The sequence below is a fragment of the Acinonyx jubatus genome, chromosome C1 (assembly GCF_027475565.1).
Source record: "Acinonyx jubatus isolate Ajub_Pintada_27869175 chromosome C1, VMU_Ajub_asm_v1.0, whole genome shotgun sequence".
NCBI classification, from domain to species: Eukaryota; Metazoa; Chordata; class Mammalia; order Carnivora; family Felidae; genus Acinonyx; species Acinonyx jubatus.
In genome coordinates, this window is record NC_069381.1 from 40,713,289 (window position 1) to 40,733,219 (window position 19,931).

The 19,931-nt window shown below is 34.9% G+C and overlaps 1 protein-coding gene across 3 annotated transcripts in view; it reads right to left on the bottom strand.

Annotated features, from left to right (window-relative positions):
- Positions 1-19,931, bottom strand: part of EPS15 (epidermal growth factor receptor pathway substrate 15) — a 143,985-nt gene that overhangs the window by 89,538 nt on the left and 34,516 nt on the right. For all 3 annotated transcript variants that reach the window (XM_027059214.2, XM_053214022.1, XM_053214023.1), the window contains exons 3-8: positions 17,014-17,103; positions 16,084-16,131; positions 13,016-13,111; positions 10,422-10,487; positions 9,161-9,286; positions 6,652-6,711 (exon numbers count right to left, since the gene is read on the bottom strand). In XM_027059214.2, coding sequence (XP_026915015.1) covers positions 6,652-6,711; positions 9,161-9,286; positions 10,422-10,487; positions 13,016-13,111; positions 16,084-16,131; positions 17,014-17,103 — 486 coding nt within the window. The remainder of the gene's footprint in view (positions 1-6,651; positions 6,712-9,160; positions 9,287-10,421; positions 10,488-13,015; positions 13,112-16,083; positions 16,132-17,013; positions 17,104-19,931) is intronic.

Below are 19,931 nucleotides of genomic sequence, written 5' to 3' on the forward strand. Positions count from 1 at the left end.
TGTCCACTCTCACTGCTGTTGTTTAACATAGTGTTGGAAGTGCTAGCATCAGCAATCAGACAACAAAAGGAAATCAAAGGCATCAAAATTGGCAAAGATGAAGTCAAGCTTTCACTTTTGCAGATGACATGATATTATACATGGAAAATCCGATAGACTCCACGAAAAGTCGGCTAGAACTGATACATGAATTCAGCAAAGTCGCAGGATACAAAATCAATGTACAGAAATCAGTTGCATTCTTATACACTAATAATGAAGCAACAGAAAGACAAATAAAGAAACTGATCCCATTCACAATTGCACCAAGAAGCATAAAATACCTAGGAATAAACCTGACCAAAGATGTAAAACATCTGTATGCTGAAAACTATAGAAAGCTTATGAAGGAAATTGAAGAAGATATAAAGAAATGGAAAAAAATTCCATGCTTATGGATTGGAAGAATAAATATTGTCAAAATGTCAATACTACCCAAAGCTATCTACACATTCAATGCAATCCCAATCAAAATTGCACCAGCATTCTTCTTGAAACTAGAACAAGCAATCCTAAAATTCGTATGGAACCACAAAAGGCCCTGAATAGCCAAAGAAATTTTGAAGAAGACCAAAGCAGGAGGCATCACAATCCCAGACTTTAGCCTCTACTACAAAGCTGTAATCATCAAGACAGCATGGTATTGGCATAAAAACAGACACATAGACCAATGGAATAGAAGAGAAACCCCAGAACTAGACCCACAAACGTATGGCCAACTAATCTTTGACAAAGCAGGAAAGAACATCCAATGGAAAAAAGACAGTCTCTTTAACAAATGGTGCTGGGAGAACTGGATAGCAACATGCAGAAGGATGAAACTAGACCACTTTCTCACACCATTCACAAAAACAAACTCAAAATGGATAAAGGACCTGAATGTGAGACAGGAAACCATCAAAACCCTAGAGGAGAAAGCAGGAAAAGACCTCTCTGACCTCAGCCACAGCAATTTCTTACTTGACACATCCCCAAAGGCAAGGGAATTAAAAGCAAAAATGAACTACTGGGACCTCATGAAGATAAAAAGCTTCTGCACAGCAAAGGAAACAACCAACAAAACTAAAAGGCAACCAACGGAATGGGAAAAGATATTTGCAAATGACATATTGGACAAAGGTTTAGTATCTAAAATGTATAAAAGAGCTCACCAAACTCCACACCCGAAAAACAAATAATCCAGTGAAGAAATGGGCAGAAAACATGAATAGACACTTCTCTAAAGAAGACATCCAGATGGCCAACAGGCACATGAAAAGATGCTCAACGTCGCTCCTCATCAGGGAAATACAAATCAAAACCACACTCAGATATCACCTCACGCCAGTCAGAGTGGCTAAAATGAACAAATGAGGAGACTATAGATGCTGGAGAGGATGTGGAGAAACGGGAACCCTCTTGTACTGTTGGTGGGAATGCAAATTGGTGCAGCCACTCTGGAAAACAGTGTGGAGGTTCCTCAAAAAATTAAAAATAGACTTACCCTATGACCCAGCAATTGCACTGCTTGGAATTTACCCAAGGGATACAGGAGTACTGATGCATAGGGGCACTTGTACCCCAATGTTTACAGCAGCACTCTCAACAATAGCCAAATTATGGAAAGAGCCTAAATGTCCATCAACTGACGAATGGATAAAGAAATTGTGGTTTATATACACAATGGAATACTACGTGGCAATGAGAAAGAACGAAACATGGCCTTTTGTAGCAACGTGGATGGAACTGGAGAGTGTTAAGTGAAATAAGGCATACAGAGAAAGACAGATACCATATGTTTTCACTCTTATGTGGATCCTGAGAAACTTAACAGAAGACCATGGGGGAGGGGAAGAGGAAAGGAAAAAAAAAGAGGTTAAAGAGGGAGAGAGCCAAAGCATAAGAGACTCTTAAAAACTGAGAACAAACTGAGGGTTGATGGGGGGTGGGACGGAGGGGAGGGTGGGTGATGGGTATTGAGGAGGGCACCTTTTGGGATGAGCACTGGGTGTTGTATGGAAACCAATTTGACCATAAATTTCATATTAAAAATAATAATAATAATTTTTAAAAAATCAACATGAAGATACCAAGTCAGAATACAAAATAAAAAGCATGAGTCTGCCTCTCCAAAATAGAGTAGGAAAAGGGGAAAAGAGTAACTTTATAGTGAAGAAACCTGGGAAACACCAACTTTACCAAGTGATGAAGGTTAACATCACCTGTAATGGCATGTGGACACCAAGTACCCCCTGATAAATGTTATGAGAAAGGCATTTCACATCTGCGGTATTCTTTCCAAAAACCCATACCCTAGAATGGTAGACATTCTACAGGATATCTAGCTAGAGCTCTTTTTTTTTTTTTTTAATGCTTACTTATTTTCAGAGAGACTGAGAAAGAGCATGGCAGAGCAGGGGTAAACAGAGTTGGGGGCGGGGAGGAAAATTCCAAGCAGGCTCCACACTGCCAGCACAGAGCCCAGTGTGGGGCTGGATCCCATGAACCATGAGATCATGACCTGAGCTGAAATCAAGAGAAGGACACTTAACCAAGTGAGCCACCCAGACACCCCTATAGCCAAAGTCATAGAAAAACAAGGCAAGACAGAGAAACTATCACATACTAAAGGAGACATCAGGGAAATGCACATCAAAACCACAATGACATATCACCTTACACCTGTCAAACCAGTCAAAACCAGGAAGACAAGAAATAACAAGTGTTGGTGAGGATGTGGAGGAAAAGGAATCCTTTTCACTACTGGTGGGAATATAAATTAGTACAACCACTGTGGAAAACAGTATGGAGGTTCCTCAAAAAATTAAAAATAGAAATACCATTTGATCCAGTAATTTCACTACTGGGTATTTACTCAGAGGAAACAAAATCTCTAATTCAAAAAGATGTATGCACCCCCCCAAGTTCATTGCAGTATTATCTTCAATGGCAAAGATATGAAAGGAACTCAAGTGTCTATCGATAGATGAATAAAGAGATGTGGTGTACACACACACACACACACACACTGGAATATTGATTACTCAGCCATAAAAAACAGTGAGATATTGCCATCTGCAACAATATGAATGGACCTAGAGAATATAATGCTAAGTGAAATAAGTCAGACAGAGAAAAACAAATACCATATGATCTCACTCATTTCTGGAATCTAAGAAACAAATGAACAAACAAACAAAGACAAACAAACAAGAAAACAGATTCTTAAATACAGAAAACTGGTGGTTGCCAGAAGGGTGGTGGGGGTGGAGAATGAGATAGAATCCCATTATAAATAGATAAAGGAGATTAAGTAGTACAAACTTCCAGTTGTAAAATAAATTAAGTCACGGAGATGAAAAGCACAGCATAGGGAATATAGTCAATAAGATTGTAATAATGTTGTTTGGTAACAGATGGTAACTATACTCATTGTGGTGAGCACTGAGTAATGTACAGAATTGTTGAATCATTATACTGTACACCTGAAACTAATACAACCCTGTATGTTACTCATATTATTTCAATTTTTTTTTAAAAAGTTACAGATTCTGAGAAGTAAAAAAAAAAAAAAAAATGTATGGACTATGTTGCCCCATTCATAAAGTAAAAAGGTGGAAAAAGATTTATCAGTCTACCAAAAGAATGCAGTGAGACTATTAATATTGACAAAATTACAAGGAAAATCTTAGAACCAAAAGACCTAAATAACTGAGTAAAATCTAGAATTTTTAAAAATGTTCTAAAATCTTCTTGGGTTAAGAGGTGAAGAAGAAAGAAGAGAAAATATAATCTAAACAATTTGTTTTACTACAGTGAAGGTTACTTTATTTTCAACAACTAGAGAAATAAGTATTATAAGTACAGGGATAGGTGTTATTAACCATTAATGCCACAAGCATTATAACAGAATTTCCAATGTAATAAGAAGGGAAACTGAATGAATCACTACTTGATAACCAACAATAAGAACAGAAAAAAAAAGAGAAAATAATTATGTAAAATAAATAAGATGGGGGAATAAAATCAGTATCTGCATCATTATCTTAAAAGACAAAAACTGGGGCGCCTGGGTGGCGCAGTCGGTTAAGCGTCCGACTTCAGCCAGGTCATGATCTCGCGGTCCGTGAGTTCGAGCCCCGCGTCAGGCTCTGGGCTGATGGCTCAGAGCCTGGAGCCTGTTTCCGATTCTGTGTCTCCCTCTCTCTCTGCCCCTCCCCCACTCATGCTCTGTCTCTCTCTGTCCCAAAAATAAATAAAAAACGTTGAAAAAAAAATTAAAAAAAAAAAGACAAAACTGTCAAATTAGGTAAAAAATTGAAACAAAGCACTGTGCTGTTTTCAAGGGATACATTTTAAATATAAGAAATATCAGGTAATCCAGAAAAAAAGAGAACAGAGGCTGTATAAATATCACATGAGCTGGAATTCAAAGTTAAAGGCCCTAAGCATGATAAAGTTGGAAAGAATTTCTCAGGAATGCACATAGAAAGAAATCAAAGGTGCAAAATGGTTAAAATTAGTGAATCTAGGAGAAGGCAGATAGGTATTTATTATTTTTTTTAAGTAGTAACTTCCTACAAATGCATCATTCATTCTTAAATTAGTCTTTTTTTTAATTTATTTATTTTGTGAGTGTGTGCATGAGTAGGGGAGGGGCAGAGAGAGGGAGAGAGAGAGAATCCCAAGCAGGCTCTGCACTGTCAGTGCAGAGTCCAATGTGGTCAAACTCACAAACCATGAGATCATGCCCTGAGCCAAAGTCAAATGATTAAATGACTGAGCTACCCAGGTGTCCCTTAAATTATTCTTTCAATAAAAGTTTACTTTAAGAAAAGAGTAGGTTGCCTAGTAAAACCTTCAAGGAATTTAAGATAAACTGTGTTTAATCACTTACCTTAGCACATACTACCATTTAATCAAATGAGAATAATACTATTCTCCATCTATCTTAACTATGCTTATACAAATGCTTCTTTAAAATTTTTAATATTTGTCTTTATAAGAGAAAAAAATCCCTCTACACATCTTACTAATGCAAAGATTTTGTGTTGACATTCTTAACACAAAAACTATGAAAAGTTAATATATAGTTTAACAGTCTTTCAAAATACATCATCAGCCAAATCTCTTCAATATACCACCTTGTTTCCCCAAAATATAACACAAACACTGATTCAACCCTTAACATATAGCTGGGATAACTTCTGTCATCATTGCAAGGGAGTATTCCCTGCCACTTCCCAATTATCACCCAAATTAAAATAAAAAGGACTAGGAACCTATTACCATCAACTCAAGTCACTTTAAGTTTCCATTTCTGTATATTTTTTCAAATGTAAAAATAATTATTCTGCCTATTTTAATAGGTTCTTGAGATATAAATAGAATAAAATTTATTAAAGCACAAAAAAAAGTAATGCTGAAGAGAAAGTGAAACATAATCAATAAAATTGATATAATGAATTTATGGAGGTCTAACATCTTCTGAGCAGAAATATTGACATATCTAGGGAACATATGTAAAAATGGGTCATGAACTTGGCAACAAAGAAAACCTTAAGAAATTTTTTTAAGTAGAGATTTTAAAGAGCACATTCTTTAGGCATAATCAAATCAAGCTAAAAGTATATACAAAGGGAACTAAAAACCAAAAAACATAATAAAAAAAAAACCCTAAAAGTTATCTAAAAAGTAGTAAAAAGGAGAATACTTTGTATCAGTATTTATGGAAGCCAGTTAAACCTGTACTCAAGAGAAAATACATGATTTAAAATTTTTAATAGTAAAGATGATAAAAGAAACTACTAGGAAGAAGGAATTAAGATAAAAGCTAAAAAGAATGGCAAAGTCAAAACATAATAGAAATGATAAAATAATCTAAAAGATGGTTCTGTTTAAAAGATTGATTAAATAAAATTCAATTAAACAAAAGATGGAGGGAGCAAAAATATATAAGATTTGGAATGACAAAGTAGCACAAACCCCAGAAGAGATTAAAAGAATAACTTCACAATGAGTTTGAAAAGTCAAAGAAATAGACAATTTCTTAGTAAAATAAGGAGAGAAAATCTGAACAGACTAATTTCCAAATAATAGATTAAAGGGGGGGTTAGAGATTTACTATTCATGAGCTCACGGCAGAGTTCGATCTAACCTTTAAGGAAGAAGTGAATACAACTTTATTTGGATTCAACTTCCAATTTCCAAGGATAACATGTCTTCAGATAAGATGTCAAAACTTTCTCTGCCTTTATAAATGAAGTGAAACTACAGTGTTATCCATGTTTTCCTTTAATAAAATAAATGTGAAAATCTGGGGGTATATTTGAAGTAAAATTATTCCATAGCAGAGAGGTACCAAGATACCTCGTTAAGATGGGATACAAAAGATTAATACCACTCAGCATCTTTACAGTACATTATCCAAGGCAGATAATCCTATGTACCTTAAAGTCAAATAAAATGAAGATGATAAGAACATACATTTTCTATTATCCATCTGTTTCAAAATATTTATTAACTACCTATAAACTGTAAGTAAAAATACTCATACTAACAATTTTAGGGAAATAACAGGGAAATTTTCACTTGAGAAAACCATTAAGATTTTAAGAACATTAGGTTACTTACAACTGCAAACTCATCTCTGTCAAGCATTCCATCATGGTCAATGTCACTCAACTCCCAAACCTTAAAAAGAATTGACAAAGATTAATGCTCTTTCATGTGCTACCTGTAAACACCAAACACATAATTACAGGGAAAAGTTTTATCTGAACATTAAAATATCTATATTTTGGAGATTTCACTTATGTTGATCATTTTATTATATCACTATTGTATGCTATATTAACAAATTGATTGTAACAAGAATAATTTTTTTAATGTTCATTTATTTTGAGAGAGAGAGAGCACATGTGCACAGGGAAGGGGCAGAGAGAGCGGGAGAGACAGAATCCCAAGCAGGCTCCACACTGTCAGTGCAGAACCCAATGCAGGGCTCCCTGCCAGGAACCATGAGGACATGACCTGAGCCAACATCAACAGTCAGATGTTTAACTGACTGAGCCACCCAAGTGCCCAAAGTAATAATTCTTAATACAAGTATTTTTTAAATAAAAATTCCTTAAAAAACTTTAAAGAAAATATGTTGGGGGTGCCTGGATGGCTCAGTTGGTTAAGTGTCCGACTCTTGGTTTCGGTTCAGGTCATGATCTCACAGTTTCGTGAGTTTAAGCCCTGCGTTGGGCTCTACGCTGGTAGCGCGGAAGCTGCTTGGGATCTTCTCTCTCCCTCTCTCTGCCCCTCCCCCACTCACACTGTGTCTCTCTCAAAATAAATAAATAAACTAACAAAAAAAAAAGAAAGAAAATAGTTTGTTCTTCTCAAGAAAACAATTATGGACAAAAGCACTTTAAACAGCTACAGTGCTTTTTCACAAACATCATCTCAGTTAATTCATGCAACAACTCTTTCAACTCTATCAACCCTTTTTTAGACATGAAGTGATATGACTTAGCTAGGATCACACAACTATTATTAAGTTACAGAATCAGTTTTCAACATAAAGATTCCCAACTAAGACCATTATTGTTTTCCATACACTACAGAACCTCTGATCAACTAAAATAAATACCCAGTGAATATTATTAATTATTAACCAGCTAATGCCTAGGGCTTACAAAAGAAAAATAAAATCTAAAAGGCCCTAGTAGATTTAGTTTAAATCTAGAGTAGGTTCCATACCTTTAGACCAGGTATAAAACTTTGTTAAATCCTTGAAAAGAAGATGTTTTCATTCAACAAAATTGTACTCAGGGCAAGAAGAGAGAGTATACTGGTAAGAGACAGGAGTGGAGATGAGCAAGTGTCTGGTCATTAAGTGCTTGAAAGGAATCTGGACTTTATTCTAAATGCAATGGGAAGCTACTGAGAGGGTTAGTTTTAAGTCAAAAAATAACAGGATTATATTTAGAGTTTAGAAATCTCACACCAACCACACAGTGGAGAAATGATTAGTGAGAAACAATAGTATGAAATGGCTTTTAAACTAATATTTATTGAGCACCTAACCTATACAATACACAACACTGATCCACTAATACTCCTACTGGTGGTGTGGTGGTAAGTCATTATCACCATCAGCATCACAGAATATGTACCAAGCACTGGGCTTAATAGATACATTCTCACATTTAATCCTTACAACCCTATAAACTGAGAATCATGCTCATTTTAAAAATTAAAAAACTGGTACACAGTTTTCTTATGATTTGCCCAAGGTCACACACCTAATAAATGGTGCAGCCAGGATCTGACCCTATGTATCCTGACTGAGCAAGGGACTAAAGAAATGCTAGAGGTTTAATGAGAATAGATGAGGTCTGAAATACAAAGAGGCATAGACAGAAATCACCATGGAAACAGTACAAGAGTAGGGAAGGCCCAGATGAAGTTGGTGATCATGAAATTATGATGACACCAACCTTATTAGATTTTCAGTAGTCCATTTGCAACCACAGAGAGCTTAACACAAAGCTGGATTTTTACCAGGTCAGGAGAAAGTTTAGAAAACATGGCAAAGGGAGCTTAAGATACCAACATGACACTACGGATCAAGTTGGATAAGGAAAAAAGTAAATTTGAAAAATGGAGACAGTAAAGGACTCTGAGATTTAAAGGTCTTGTGAAATCAAAGAATTAGTCCTGCAAGTATTTATGAAAAATATCTAGAAAGATGCAAAGTTCTATTGAGACAATAGAATTAATGATCAGAGATGAAACTATTCCTTATGACAAAGTCCCATGATACAGCCATGAAGTAGGTGACAGATATAAAATACTGATGGTCTCCAGAAATTAAATCAAGGAACTGGGAAGTCAGTGCATATAGTACAAAGGAAAAAGGACCTATTCAAAGGGCTTACATATATAACTGATTTCAAGCACTCATAGTTTAGAGAGAATAACCAAATTATTGTACAAAATTAACTGGCAATAATTTTATATATGACTTCAGAATACAAAAAAATTCTGTAGTAACATAACTTCAAAATAAGATCTATATATTTTTAACAATGAGCTCTTGGTAGATACAAAAGATACATAAAAATACATTTAGAATTTAATAATATCTTACTCTTCCAAGGATATCCACAGGTAACTTAGAGTTGAGCAACACTGGTTTCACCTTATCACCAGAAAGAAATCCATTCACTGGGCTTAAACTATCAAAAATTGCATCATATTTGGCCTTATCTTCAGACTATAATATAAAAAAGATCACAAGTTAAATACTGGTGAAAAGGATTTAAGTGCAGTTAAAAAAATCAAATCCTCAAAGAATACACAACATATTCCTAAAAATTGTTTTAAAAACACTTTTTACTTTCATCAAAATATATTATTATAAATAACAATTTAAAAGTTACTCAAGAGTCCAGTATCCCTTCCATTCCTTTTGCAGCTGAAACACTATTTGCTTTTCTACTGTTGGCTTGATCAAAAGATTTTAGTGACAGGGAGAGCTTTGAGAAGAGCATCTAGTCCTCTCATTTAAACCCATAACAAAGAAGTAACTTTTATGAGAACACAAAAGGTAGTTAGTGACATTCTATGACTTTCTCAAAATGGCATTAATCACATTTCAAACTCAGATTTTAAAAACAAAATAAACCGCCACAGGAATAAACATCAAGTTTCCCCCTTTTTTCCCAAAGTTATTTCCTTTTATCAATTAACAAGATATTCCCTAAAATCCAGGGAAGTTATTTGTATACATAAAAAAAATATTGTTTTTGACTTGTCCTGTCAAAGCCAGATCCCTATACTTTTTAAAATTAGTTAATAACACACAAGCATACATAGACATACAAACCAAATGGCTTTCTGACAAAACTGTACATATTTATTAAGGGCCATGTGATGTGCTATATTCTAATATTATTTAAAAATTGTAATTTAAAAAATCTGATAAGATAGCTATAACTAGTGTGGTGTCTCCAAAGAGCTATAATGAAAAATACCCATTTCAGAAAACGATTTCATAAAGAATTGTTTTAGAGTCATAAAGAGAGCATCTAGTTAACCAGAATTTTCAAACAGGAAATAATATCAGTGGGGTAAACAATCTATTCCTAAAATGTTTTAGTTAATGCAGGATTATGACATCACCATTTTTAGTTTACATTATAACAGAAATGAGATTAAGCCATACTAATTGTCATAAAATGATTGACAGAGCAGTAAGGTCCCTCAAAAGATTTCTAGTACTAGTATTTCCCCTACAGTAAATAGTGAAAGCCAAATGCAGACTACATTGTATTTTGGAAGTAGAAGAAGCTTATGTGGGTAGGAAGCAAAGCAGTGATAAGGAAAGGGTAGTTACAAAGTTTACTTACTTTTACAGCCCATGGGAGCTCGGCTACAGAGGTTCCACTGACTAGCAAAGGACTACCGGTATCATGCTAAAAAGAAAAATACAGCACACGAAGGATTGAAAACCTCACATCAATAAACAACAAAGAGGGGTGCCTGGATGGCTCAGTCAACTGAGCTCCCAACTTCGGCTCAGGTCACAATCTCACAGTTCATGGGTTCGAGCCCCACATCAGGCTCTGTGCTGACAACTCAGAGCCTGGAGCCTGCTTCAGATTCTGTGTCTCCCTCTCTCTCTGCCCCTTCCCCACTCATGCTCTGTGTCTCCCTCTCTCTCTCTTTCTCAAAAATAAATAAACATTTTAAAGATTTTTTTTTAAAAAACTATTAAAAAACAAACAATGAAGAAAAAGTGGTCTTTGGATTTAAAGACATTCATACAAAATTTGGAACTCAATGCACACAGAACACTATTTTCACTATTTTACATTGACTCTATTAGACCTTCTTCTAAGCACAAATGAAACAAAAACTGAGTTATCTGAATTAGCTACATAAATGTTAGAACATTAACTAAAACATTTAAGTGTTCTAGAAAAAATCCTATTACAACTGAAATCAAGATACCAATATCTGAATGTAACAAAACTATTTGTGGCCCTGTTAACTGATGACTTTTTCCCAACACTATTTAAGGAAAGCAGACCGGGACAAGAACCCAACTTAAGATTTCTTAAGTTACAAGTACATGAACCTATGAACAGCACACCCAAGTTGTTATATTTATCTGCTTGTAGAGACAGATGGATATATTTGAAACATTTTTATAATAACATAGACAACAAATCCTTAAATTAACCCCCTGATTCCATGCCTAAACTTGTAAGTGCAGAAATTCTCAAAACTGAAGTTAGATTCATAATACTCAGACCAAATACTTTTTAAAATATTAAATTTAAAAACAAGTAAGAGCCATGAAACTTCTGAAAAAGGGGGTAGGGTGGGGAGAACTAGCCCTATCAGATGTAAAACAAATCACAAAATATGAGAATTAAAATGTGAGATAAGTACATGGATAAATAGATAAATGGGTAAGAGTGTTATGTAAATGGGTAAGAGCAAAAAAATCCAGAAAGAAACCAAACTACATATGAGAATTTAGCACATGACTGAGGTTGCATTTCCTTTTTTTAAGTTTTTTTATTTTGAGAGAGAGAAAGCATGAGCAGGGGGAGGGGCAGAGAGAGAGGGAGAGAGAAAGAATCCCAAGGAAGCTCCACACTCTACCAGTGCAGAACCCAATGTGGGGCTCAAACCCTTGAACCGTGAGATCATGACCTGAGCTAAAATCAAGAGCCAGACACTTAACCAACTAAGCCACCCAAGCGCCCCATGAGGTGGCATTTCAAATCAGTAAGGAAAAGATTGGTTATTCAATAAACTGTATTAGGTCTATAAGCCATCGTAAAAAAACATAAATTTAAATCCATACTCACACTTTATATCAACACTAACATAAATGTGAAAAAGAAACCATAAAAAAATTAAAGCCTAATAACTCATTTACATAAAAAACAATGGCTTCTTTATGGAAAAAGATAAGCACAATGTCAAAAGACAAATGACAAACTGGAAAAGAAAAAAAATATATGTATTTTATATATTTATATATAAATAATATATGTGTGTATACACACACACACACACACACACACACACACATATCCTACAGAATTCAATTAATAAAAAAGACCAAGAACCCAAGAAAAATGGGCAAAAGATTTAAACAGATATTTCACATAAAAGTAATGTAAATGGCTCAGAAGCATGAGGAAAACTACTCAAACTCACTCCATAAAACAACACTTAACATTCCATTTGTCACCTCTCAACCAACTGATGGTATGAGTGTGAACAAGTACAACCACTATGGAAGACAAGTTTATATTATATGTGAAAATTGCACAAACGCAAGAACTTCTGAAACACTTCCAAGAATATGCACATATATATTTCTGCACATGTAAAATTACATATATCCAAGGTTACTATTCATTGCAGCATTTTTTTAATAATAAAAGATTAGAAACAAGCTAAAAGCCTATCAATAGGAAGTTAAATTATGGTAGAGGGGAAGTGTGTGGGGAATGGGTTAAATAGGTGATGGGGACTAATAATGAGCTGTGATGAGCACCAGGTGTTGTATAGAAGTGTTGAATCACTATATTGTACACCTGAAACTAATGTTACACTGCATATTAATTATGGTAAATAGAAGCAAGGAAATACTATACAGCTCTAAAAAACAATGAAGATCCTTTTATGTAAAGATCTCTAAAATATATTATTTAAAAAGGTATAGAATCATGTTTATTAATTGTGAGCTACAATCAATGTAAAATGAAGAAGTGAGTATTTATATTTTCTTATATACACATATAATAACTCTGGAAGGAAATACAAGAATCTAATAACAGCCCAAGCCATTAAGAAAGAAAATCAAGTAGCTGAGCGATAGGGGCTGGGGGAATTTTTTTTGATATAGCAATTTTAATTTTTAAGTCATGTGACATCTTTTTTTAATTAAATACAATTTAGATTTAAAATCATTTCTTACAAATCTTGGTGGAGGAACAGCCAGGTTCAAGCTACTCAGTGAAACCTCCAATCCATTCTGGGCACATGCCACAAGACGCAAAGCAACAAAGAATTCCTGAGAAAGAAAAGTATGAAGTTAAATGCATTATTTACCCATCCATCTATCTACACACTTACAATCTGAAAATATAAAACAATTCACAATTACTCCAAGAGTGTTATGTAATGACAAATATAATAGCACGTTTGCCTGAAACCACTTGCTTTAAAATTAAGAAGAGATCTTTGTACAAAGATGTTCCTGACACAATAAATAGCAAAAAGTGTTCATATAAATGGGAAAATACTTAAGTAAACCGTGATATACAGAGCTGAAATTATACAAAATTAATAAACATGCTTCAAAGAATATTTAATGATGTTAAAAACAATTTTTATCATTTAAGTCAGAAAAAAAAACAGTCTGAAAAAAAGCCTAGAAGAAAATAACAATTGTATGTTATCAAAAGTCACCTCTGGATTTAAGATGATAAATTGTGAAACTAGACCAATTGTTCAAGTGACTCAACCACTGCTATTCCAGGAAAGCTACAGAGAATATAGCACTACCATGCAGCAACTAAAACAATTATATTAACTGCTTGACTTCAAAATATTTATAAATATCTCCCAACAGCCCTTGGATTTTTGGCATTTGAAGCCTCAGTCCAAAATTTAATAAGTAAATGCAGAGATGCTCAGTCCAAAATTTAATAAGTAAACTGGTTTTCAGCTGTTCTGAGTTAACGTCAGGTCTGGGACTAGACATAACAAAAGCCTTTACTCCAGTTATAATTACTTGCAACTTTGTACAGATGCTGATACAATCAACCCTTCACCACTTCTCTCAAACCTCCTATTCTCACCTATACATTTCTTACCCAATTCCTAACTTATTCTTAGAAACTTGCAAGTTGTCTGCTTTATATAATACCTTGCCTTTACTCACAAATTTCTTGAAAAGATCTCCCCTTCCTTTTGCATTCACTCCATAAGCTTTTATGCAATCTGACTTCAACTCCCACCATTAGCTAGAGAAACTACTGCCTATGTCACAAATAACCTAGGTACCAAATACAATAGCCTCAAAACAAAACAAAACACAAAACCCCCCACCTCATCCTGCTTCTCCTTTTGGCAGTCTGGACAGTAAGAATAACTCCCAGAAATTTCCCTCCACCAACACAGCTTCATAAAGCTCTCCTAGTTTTCCCCTGACCTTTCAAGCCTCTTCTCTTAGAGTCAATGCCTCCTCCAACTTTTAAATGCTGGTATTCTAAGTACTCTAGTATCAATTCTCTTTCCTTCTCATTCTATGAGAGATTCAATTACTCTTAGGTAATCAGGTCCATCCCGTAGTATGGATGGGCTCTGAAGTGAACTAGTCCTGCATTAAATTCTAGTTCTGATACTCCAAGTTGTGAGGCCATGGGCAAGTTAAATAAAATTTTTCTGTAAAAGGAGGGACTAATACCTATCTTGCAATGTCTTATAAGGAACAAAATAAAAGCCATACTATAGGAAGAAAGCACCTACTGTCATTTTGAGCACACAGAAACTCAATAAATATTGGTTTCTTTCCTTTTTTTCATGTTAATTCGAAAATCTATTTTGGGGTGCCTGGGTGGCTCGGTTAAGCAACCAACTTCAGCTCAGGTCGTGATCTCACAGTTTGTGAGTTCAAGCCCTGCATCAGGCTCTGGGCTGACAGCCTGAAGCCTGGAGCCTCCTTCGGATTCTGTCTCCCTCTCTCTCTGCCCCTCCCCCACTCACACTCTGTCTTTCAAAAACTAAATTTTAAAAAAAAGAAATTTTTTTTAAATCAATTTCTCCAATGCAAATATCAAAGTTTAACTGAAGACCCACAAATCCAGCCAACTAGATATAACAAATTCAACTCATACTCAAATTCCAAAGTCCAGGAATATCAGTGAAGAATTTATTACACTGTAAACTCATGAAGACAGGGACCAGATAGGTCATGTTCACCTCTGTATTTCCAAAGCCTGGCTCAAAACAGGTACTCAGCAAATATTTGCCTACTGAGTATACATCACCCCAGGTGCCCCTATATGAAGTTAGTTTTCCTATGTCTCCAATGTACCAACTGGCCCTTCTGCCCAGGGGCTCCATTGGAGACTACAATCTAGTTCTGGAATCTTAATGAAGAGACTGGATATTCTGACCCTCTCATCTAAATTCCTCATCTCTTTTCTGAGTTTGATGCTGCTTCAACTATCCCATAGAGGTAATTAACTTTGAGTAACAGTGCTCAGCCAATGTTTCAGCATGCAGCAAGCTTTGAATTCAATCCTGTAGAACTCTGAAATCCATTCACAACAAGCTAAATTTCAAAATACACTGATGGTGTCCAATACCCATTAATCAATTTCATGTATTTCTTGTCTAGGGTTTACTTAAGGCCTGTAAACCACCTTTTGGGTTACATGCCAGAAGTAAGACCTAGACCAGAATAGTCACAAGTAAGTATACACTTTACAAGTAAGAAATTAAATATTTTGAAATCCTAACCTCCAAAGATAATGGTATTAGGAAGTAGGGCCTTTGAGAAGTGCTTAAGGCATCAGGGTGGGGCCCTCATGAATGGGATTAGTGCTATATAAAAGAGGGTCCAGAGAGATCCCTAGCCTCTTCTGTCACATAAGGATACAACAAGTCTGCAACCAGGAAGACAGACCTTACCCAACCATGGTGGCAGCCTGATCTTGTACTTCCAGCCTCCAGAACTCTGAGCAGCAAATTTCTGCTGTTTATAAACCATCCAGTCTGTGGTATCATGTTAAAGAAGTCCAAACAGACTAAGACATTCCAGAAGAAGAATGTCACCAAATTAACACTAACGTTTGGGGATTAGTTACTTTAATGTCTACTGAATTGGAAACATTTTCATTGTTATAACACTTGCCCTTGTAAAACCCTAATGTTGGTTTAAAAAAAAAAATCCTAATTTAAAATTAGAAAAAAATCCTGTTTAATTTTTATTTTGAAGCACTCAAAAATTTTTTCATATGAATCTCTGAATCTTACTTGTTTGTTCAGAATTCCTTTGCCATTTGTGTCAGCTAAATCCCAAATCTGAAATTCAGAAAAAAAAAATCAATCTATTTTAAACAAAAATCATCTTAAAGATAAATTTACAACTTTATGCTCTTTGGTCATCAGATTTAAGAATCACAGAAATAAAAGTGGAAAGAAACCTTAAAGGTCATTTAGCTCAACTCTACACAAAGACACGAAGGCCCAGTGAGATACTTACTGAAGAACATTCAAGGGATCAGGGAAAGAACTGAAATCCAGGTTCTAACCTCCAAATCCAATGACTTTTTCATTAACCCAGGTTCTAACTCCAAATCTGATGCTCCTTCTACTAGAACATACTACCTTTATTTTAGATACATACTAAGACGATATTCTTCCTTATGGGCAAGTTGAAATAGTTCATGTTTATTTGTGAATAATTAAATTATTAAAAATAGTTATTTTTTAGGGCTTTGAATACTTAACAATATCATGTATAAGGATTCACCAGGAGATCTAGCCAGGAGAGGACTTTCCATCTCTTTGTGCTCTTTTCTAAGCCTCTCATCACCAACTCTATTTACCACATATTAAACACAGTTAGAGTTATAATAGAGGAAGTAGGGATAGAGCCAACTCTCTGAGTGGGTGGCAAGGTTCCCAGTCTGTACTGTTTCTCCCCACAATACCCAAATGTACTATTACTTCCTCATTTCATCCTACTAAAAAGTAATTGGTTTTCTAAATATCTGAAAAACACCTTACTTTTCAAAAGGGTAAATCACTGCACCACAAATTCCCTGCATTGCATTACTGTAACTGCTTCAATGATTCAATTCTAACTTCTAAGTTTCTCAATGGTATCTAAATTTGCATCCAATTTATTTATACTACTAAATAAATAGTCATTATAATTTAGTTAAAATGAACAAATACTACCTTTCCAAGTATCAAATCTGGAAGCCCTGATCTTTTCAGGAAAACAGCAGCATCAGAAGCCAATACCCTTCCAGTATTGCCTGTATCGACCTGAAAAGATACAAACCATAAGCTGATGACAACCACAAAGACAAAATTATCATTATTTACCTGCCTTTGTCCCTGGGACTTGGGAGCTGGTTTTTTCAAAAAGGGAACAGGAATCCTTTGACTAACAAAAGCCAAGAAATACATGGAGAGCCACATGAGTAGAATCGACACATCTCGATAGCACTGGCAATTTACAGAAAGGTTTTTATTGCTCCTGTTATACAAATGAGAAAACTGAAGCTCAGAGGAAGCACAGCAAAATTAGTGGAGTCATAACATTAACATATAACTTCTGACTCCAAGTCTTCTATAGTTACCATTTAAATTCTAATAAATAGGGAGGAAAGGGCAGCATTTCCTCAAGAGGTCTTTTGACAAATGGGAATAGGTGTATATGTTATCTATTTTTTCAAACATCTTTAAATCACTAACTTCTGCTTTCATACTTACTCTTAGAAACTGCAACACTTAAAAAAAATCAAAGCAGTATCAGCTCTAAGACCAGCAGTGATTCCATAACAAACTTAAAGAAATATTTTAAAAATGATTAAGTTCCTAAAGCACATTAAGGAAACCACGTCATTTTAATTGATGGGGACTTTCCTTTTAAACAGAATAACGTCAAGAACAGAAAAAAAGTTCAAAAAAATGACTCTCATTTCTGTTAAGATTTCCTAAAGTGAAATTCTGTTTGTAAAAACAAAAAGTAAATGTTTAAAAAGTCATGGGAAAGGTAACATGATACAAGGATATTTGTGAGCTGTTTTTCCAGTTTAGTTAAAAGATTAAGTTTGTTGTAAACACATACAAAACATTCCAGACAGGCCAATCCTAGCAAAAGGCAAAAAAGAAATCCTTTCTTTCAAGTGCTGGAACACGGGATAAACAAGGCACTCAGCAAAAAAGAAAGAATTGCCCAATCCAAATTTGGGTTAACAAGGCAGTATAAAAAGGGTTGAGAAACCTGCCTCTAAAATTCTCCAGAACTCCTTCTTCTTTGCCTACTCCCTAACCAGGGTTGGGGGTGGTGGAAGGAAACATCTATCCCCAGCATGGCCTAAATAGAGAGGCTGTCAGAGGAAACACTGACCAAACTCTTATGAAAAATTTATGTATCATATTCCAATTTTACTATCTTCCATTCATTTGGTTACTATAATAAATTAAACACAGCCATTTAGTCTCTGTCATCTACAGAAGTTTATGTTGTACTCTGATGCTTACCCAAAGGCTCTGTCATAAACTACAGGCTAGAATCTGTGTCTTCACCAATGACAAAGACAGTCTCAGGGCCTCATATAGACTTTGGGATAAAGACTTCTGAGCTGACATCATTTAGACTAATTCTCAGAATGTACTGCTGGATGGACTAAGTCATAATTTTGCAGGACTATGCAGTCCAGAAGTAGATATGTTTCATGAAAACAGACTCCTGACCCAAAATGCAGGGAAAGAAGAATTAATTACACATGACTGAATAAACTGTTGACAAATATTTAATTATGGTGATTAATTTGGGAAACTTGGTATTATTTTTAATATTCTATTTTCTAATGATATGTGGAAATCAATCAGTAAATCAATTGCACAAAATAAGGCCTATTTGAGAATAATTCTCTTTTATTCAGAAAGAATAAGCCACTATCATGGAATAAGGACAGACTTTATGTAGAGCCAAAGTCTAGAAAGCCCTCCCAAGAAAACTGGCCTGCAACCTGGTTTATAAGGCCCCAGTCTCAGAGGTAAAGCAAGGTCACTTAGCAGGCTAGGAGCCTTAGCAGATAGGGGAAACCTTAAGATGAGATAAATTCAGGGGTGTCTGGGTGGCTCAGTCAGTTAAGCATCTGGCTCTTGGTTTCGGCTCAAGTCATGATCTCACAGTTTGTGAGTTTGAGCCTCGCATCGGGCTCCACTCTGATAGCGTGGAGTCTGGTTGGGATTCTCTTTCTCCTGCTCTGTCTGTCCCTCCCCTACTTGCTCTCTCTCTCTCAAAATAAATAAATAAACTTAAAAAAAAAAAGATGAGATAAATTCATTCAAATTCATATTTACTATAGATGAAATATGAGGGAAAGAATTTCTAGGGTTTGGATCCTAGTCTCAAGATAGAGGAGAAATAGCAAAGGCTTTAAAAACTACAATCCAAAATTTCAAGCAGAAATTAATTCTCCAGGCTCAGAAGATGTTCAATAGTGAATGTATGGCTGCATATTTGCAAGTCACACCTAAGGAGACTTATAATGGTTAATCAACTTGTTGTAATTATGTAAACAGGTCAAATTGTAGCCTTTTCTGATCATAATCAGGTAAGGAGATTGTTAGGAAAAGTGATCTAATATTGGATATGGGCAAATGAGATTGTCTATACCCTCAAGAGATTATCCAGTGTATGTACCCCTGATTTACTTTCTATTTACTAGCCTCTTTTACACTATGCAGGAATAGAGGTTAAATTATAGAAAACCAATAGCAATGCAATGATTCCTTTCCATAACAATAAATGAATTTTGTATTGTGGAGAATATAAATCTCTACAGTTCATATTCTCGTTTTTATATCTTACTGGTTCTCCCAGTAATTGAGGTAAATAAAATCCTTGACATATGTTCATTTTATATTTGTATGAGAGTCATAGTTTTAACTTTGTGAAAATTAAAGTTCAGTGAGTCTTAAAAACAACATAAAAGTCATTTCTATTTGGCTTATAATTAATTTGTATATTTATATCTGGATGAATACATCTAATGTTTTATGTATTTTATAATATATAGCTAACGTTATATGTTATATGGATAGAATGATATTTGAGATAGGTAAGTTAATTATCT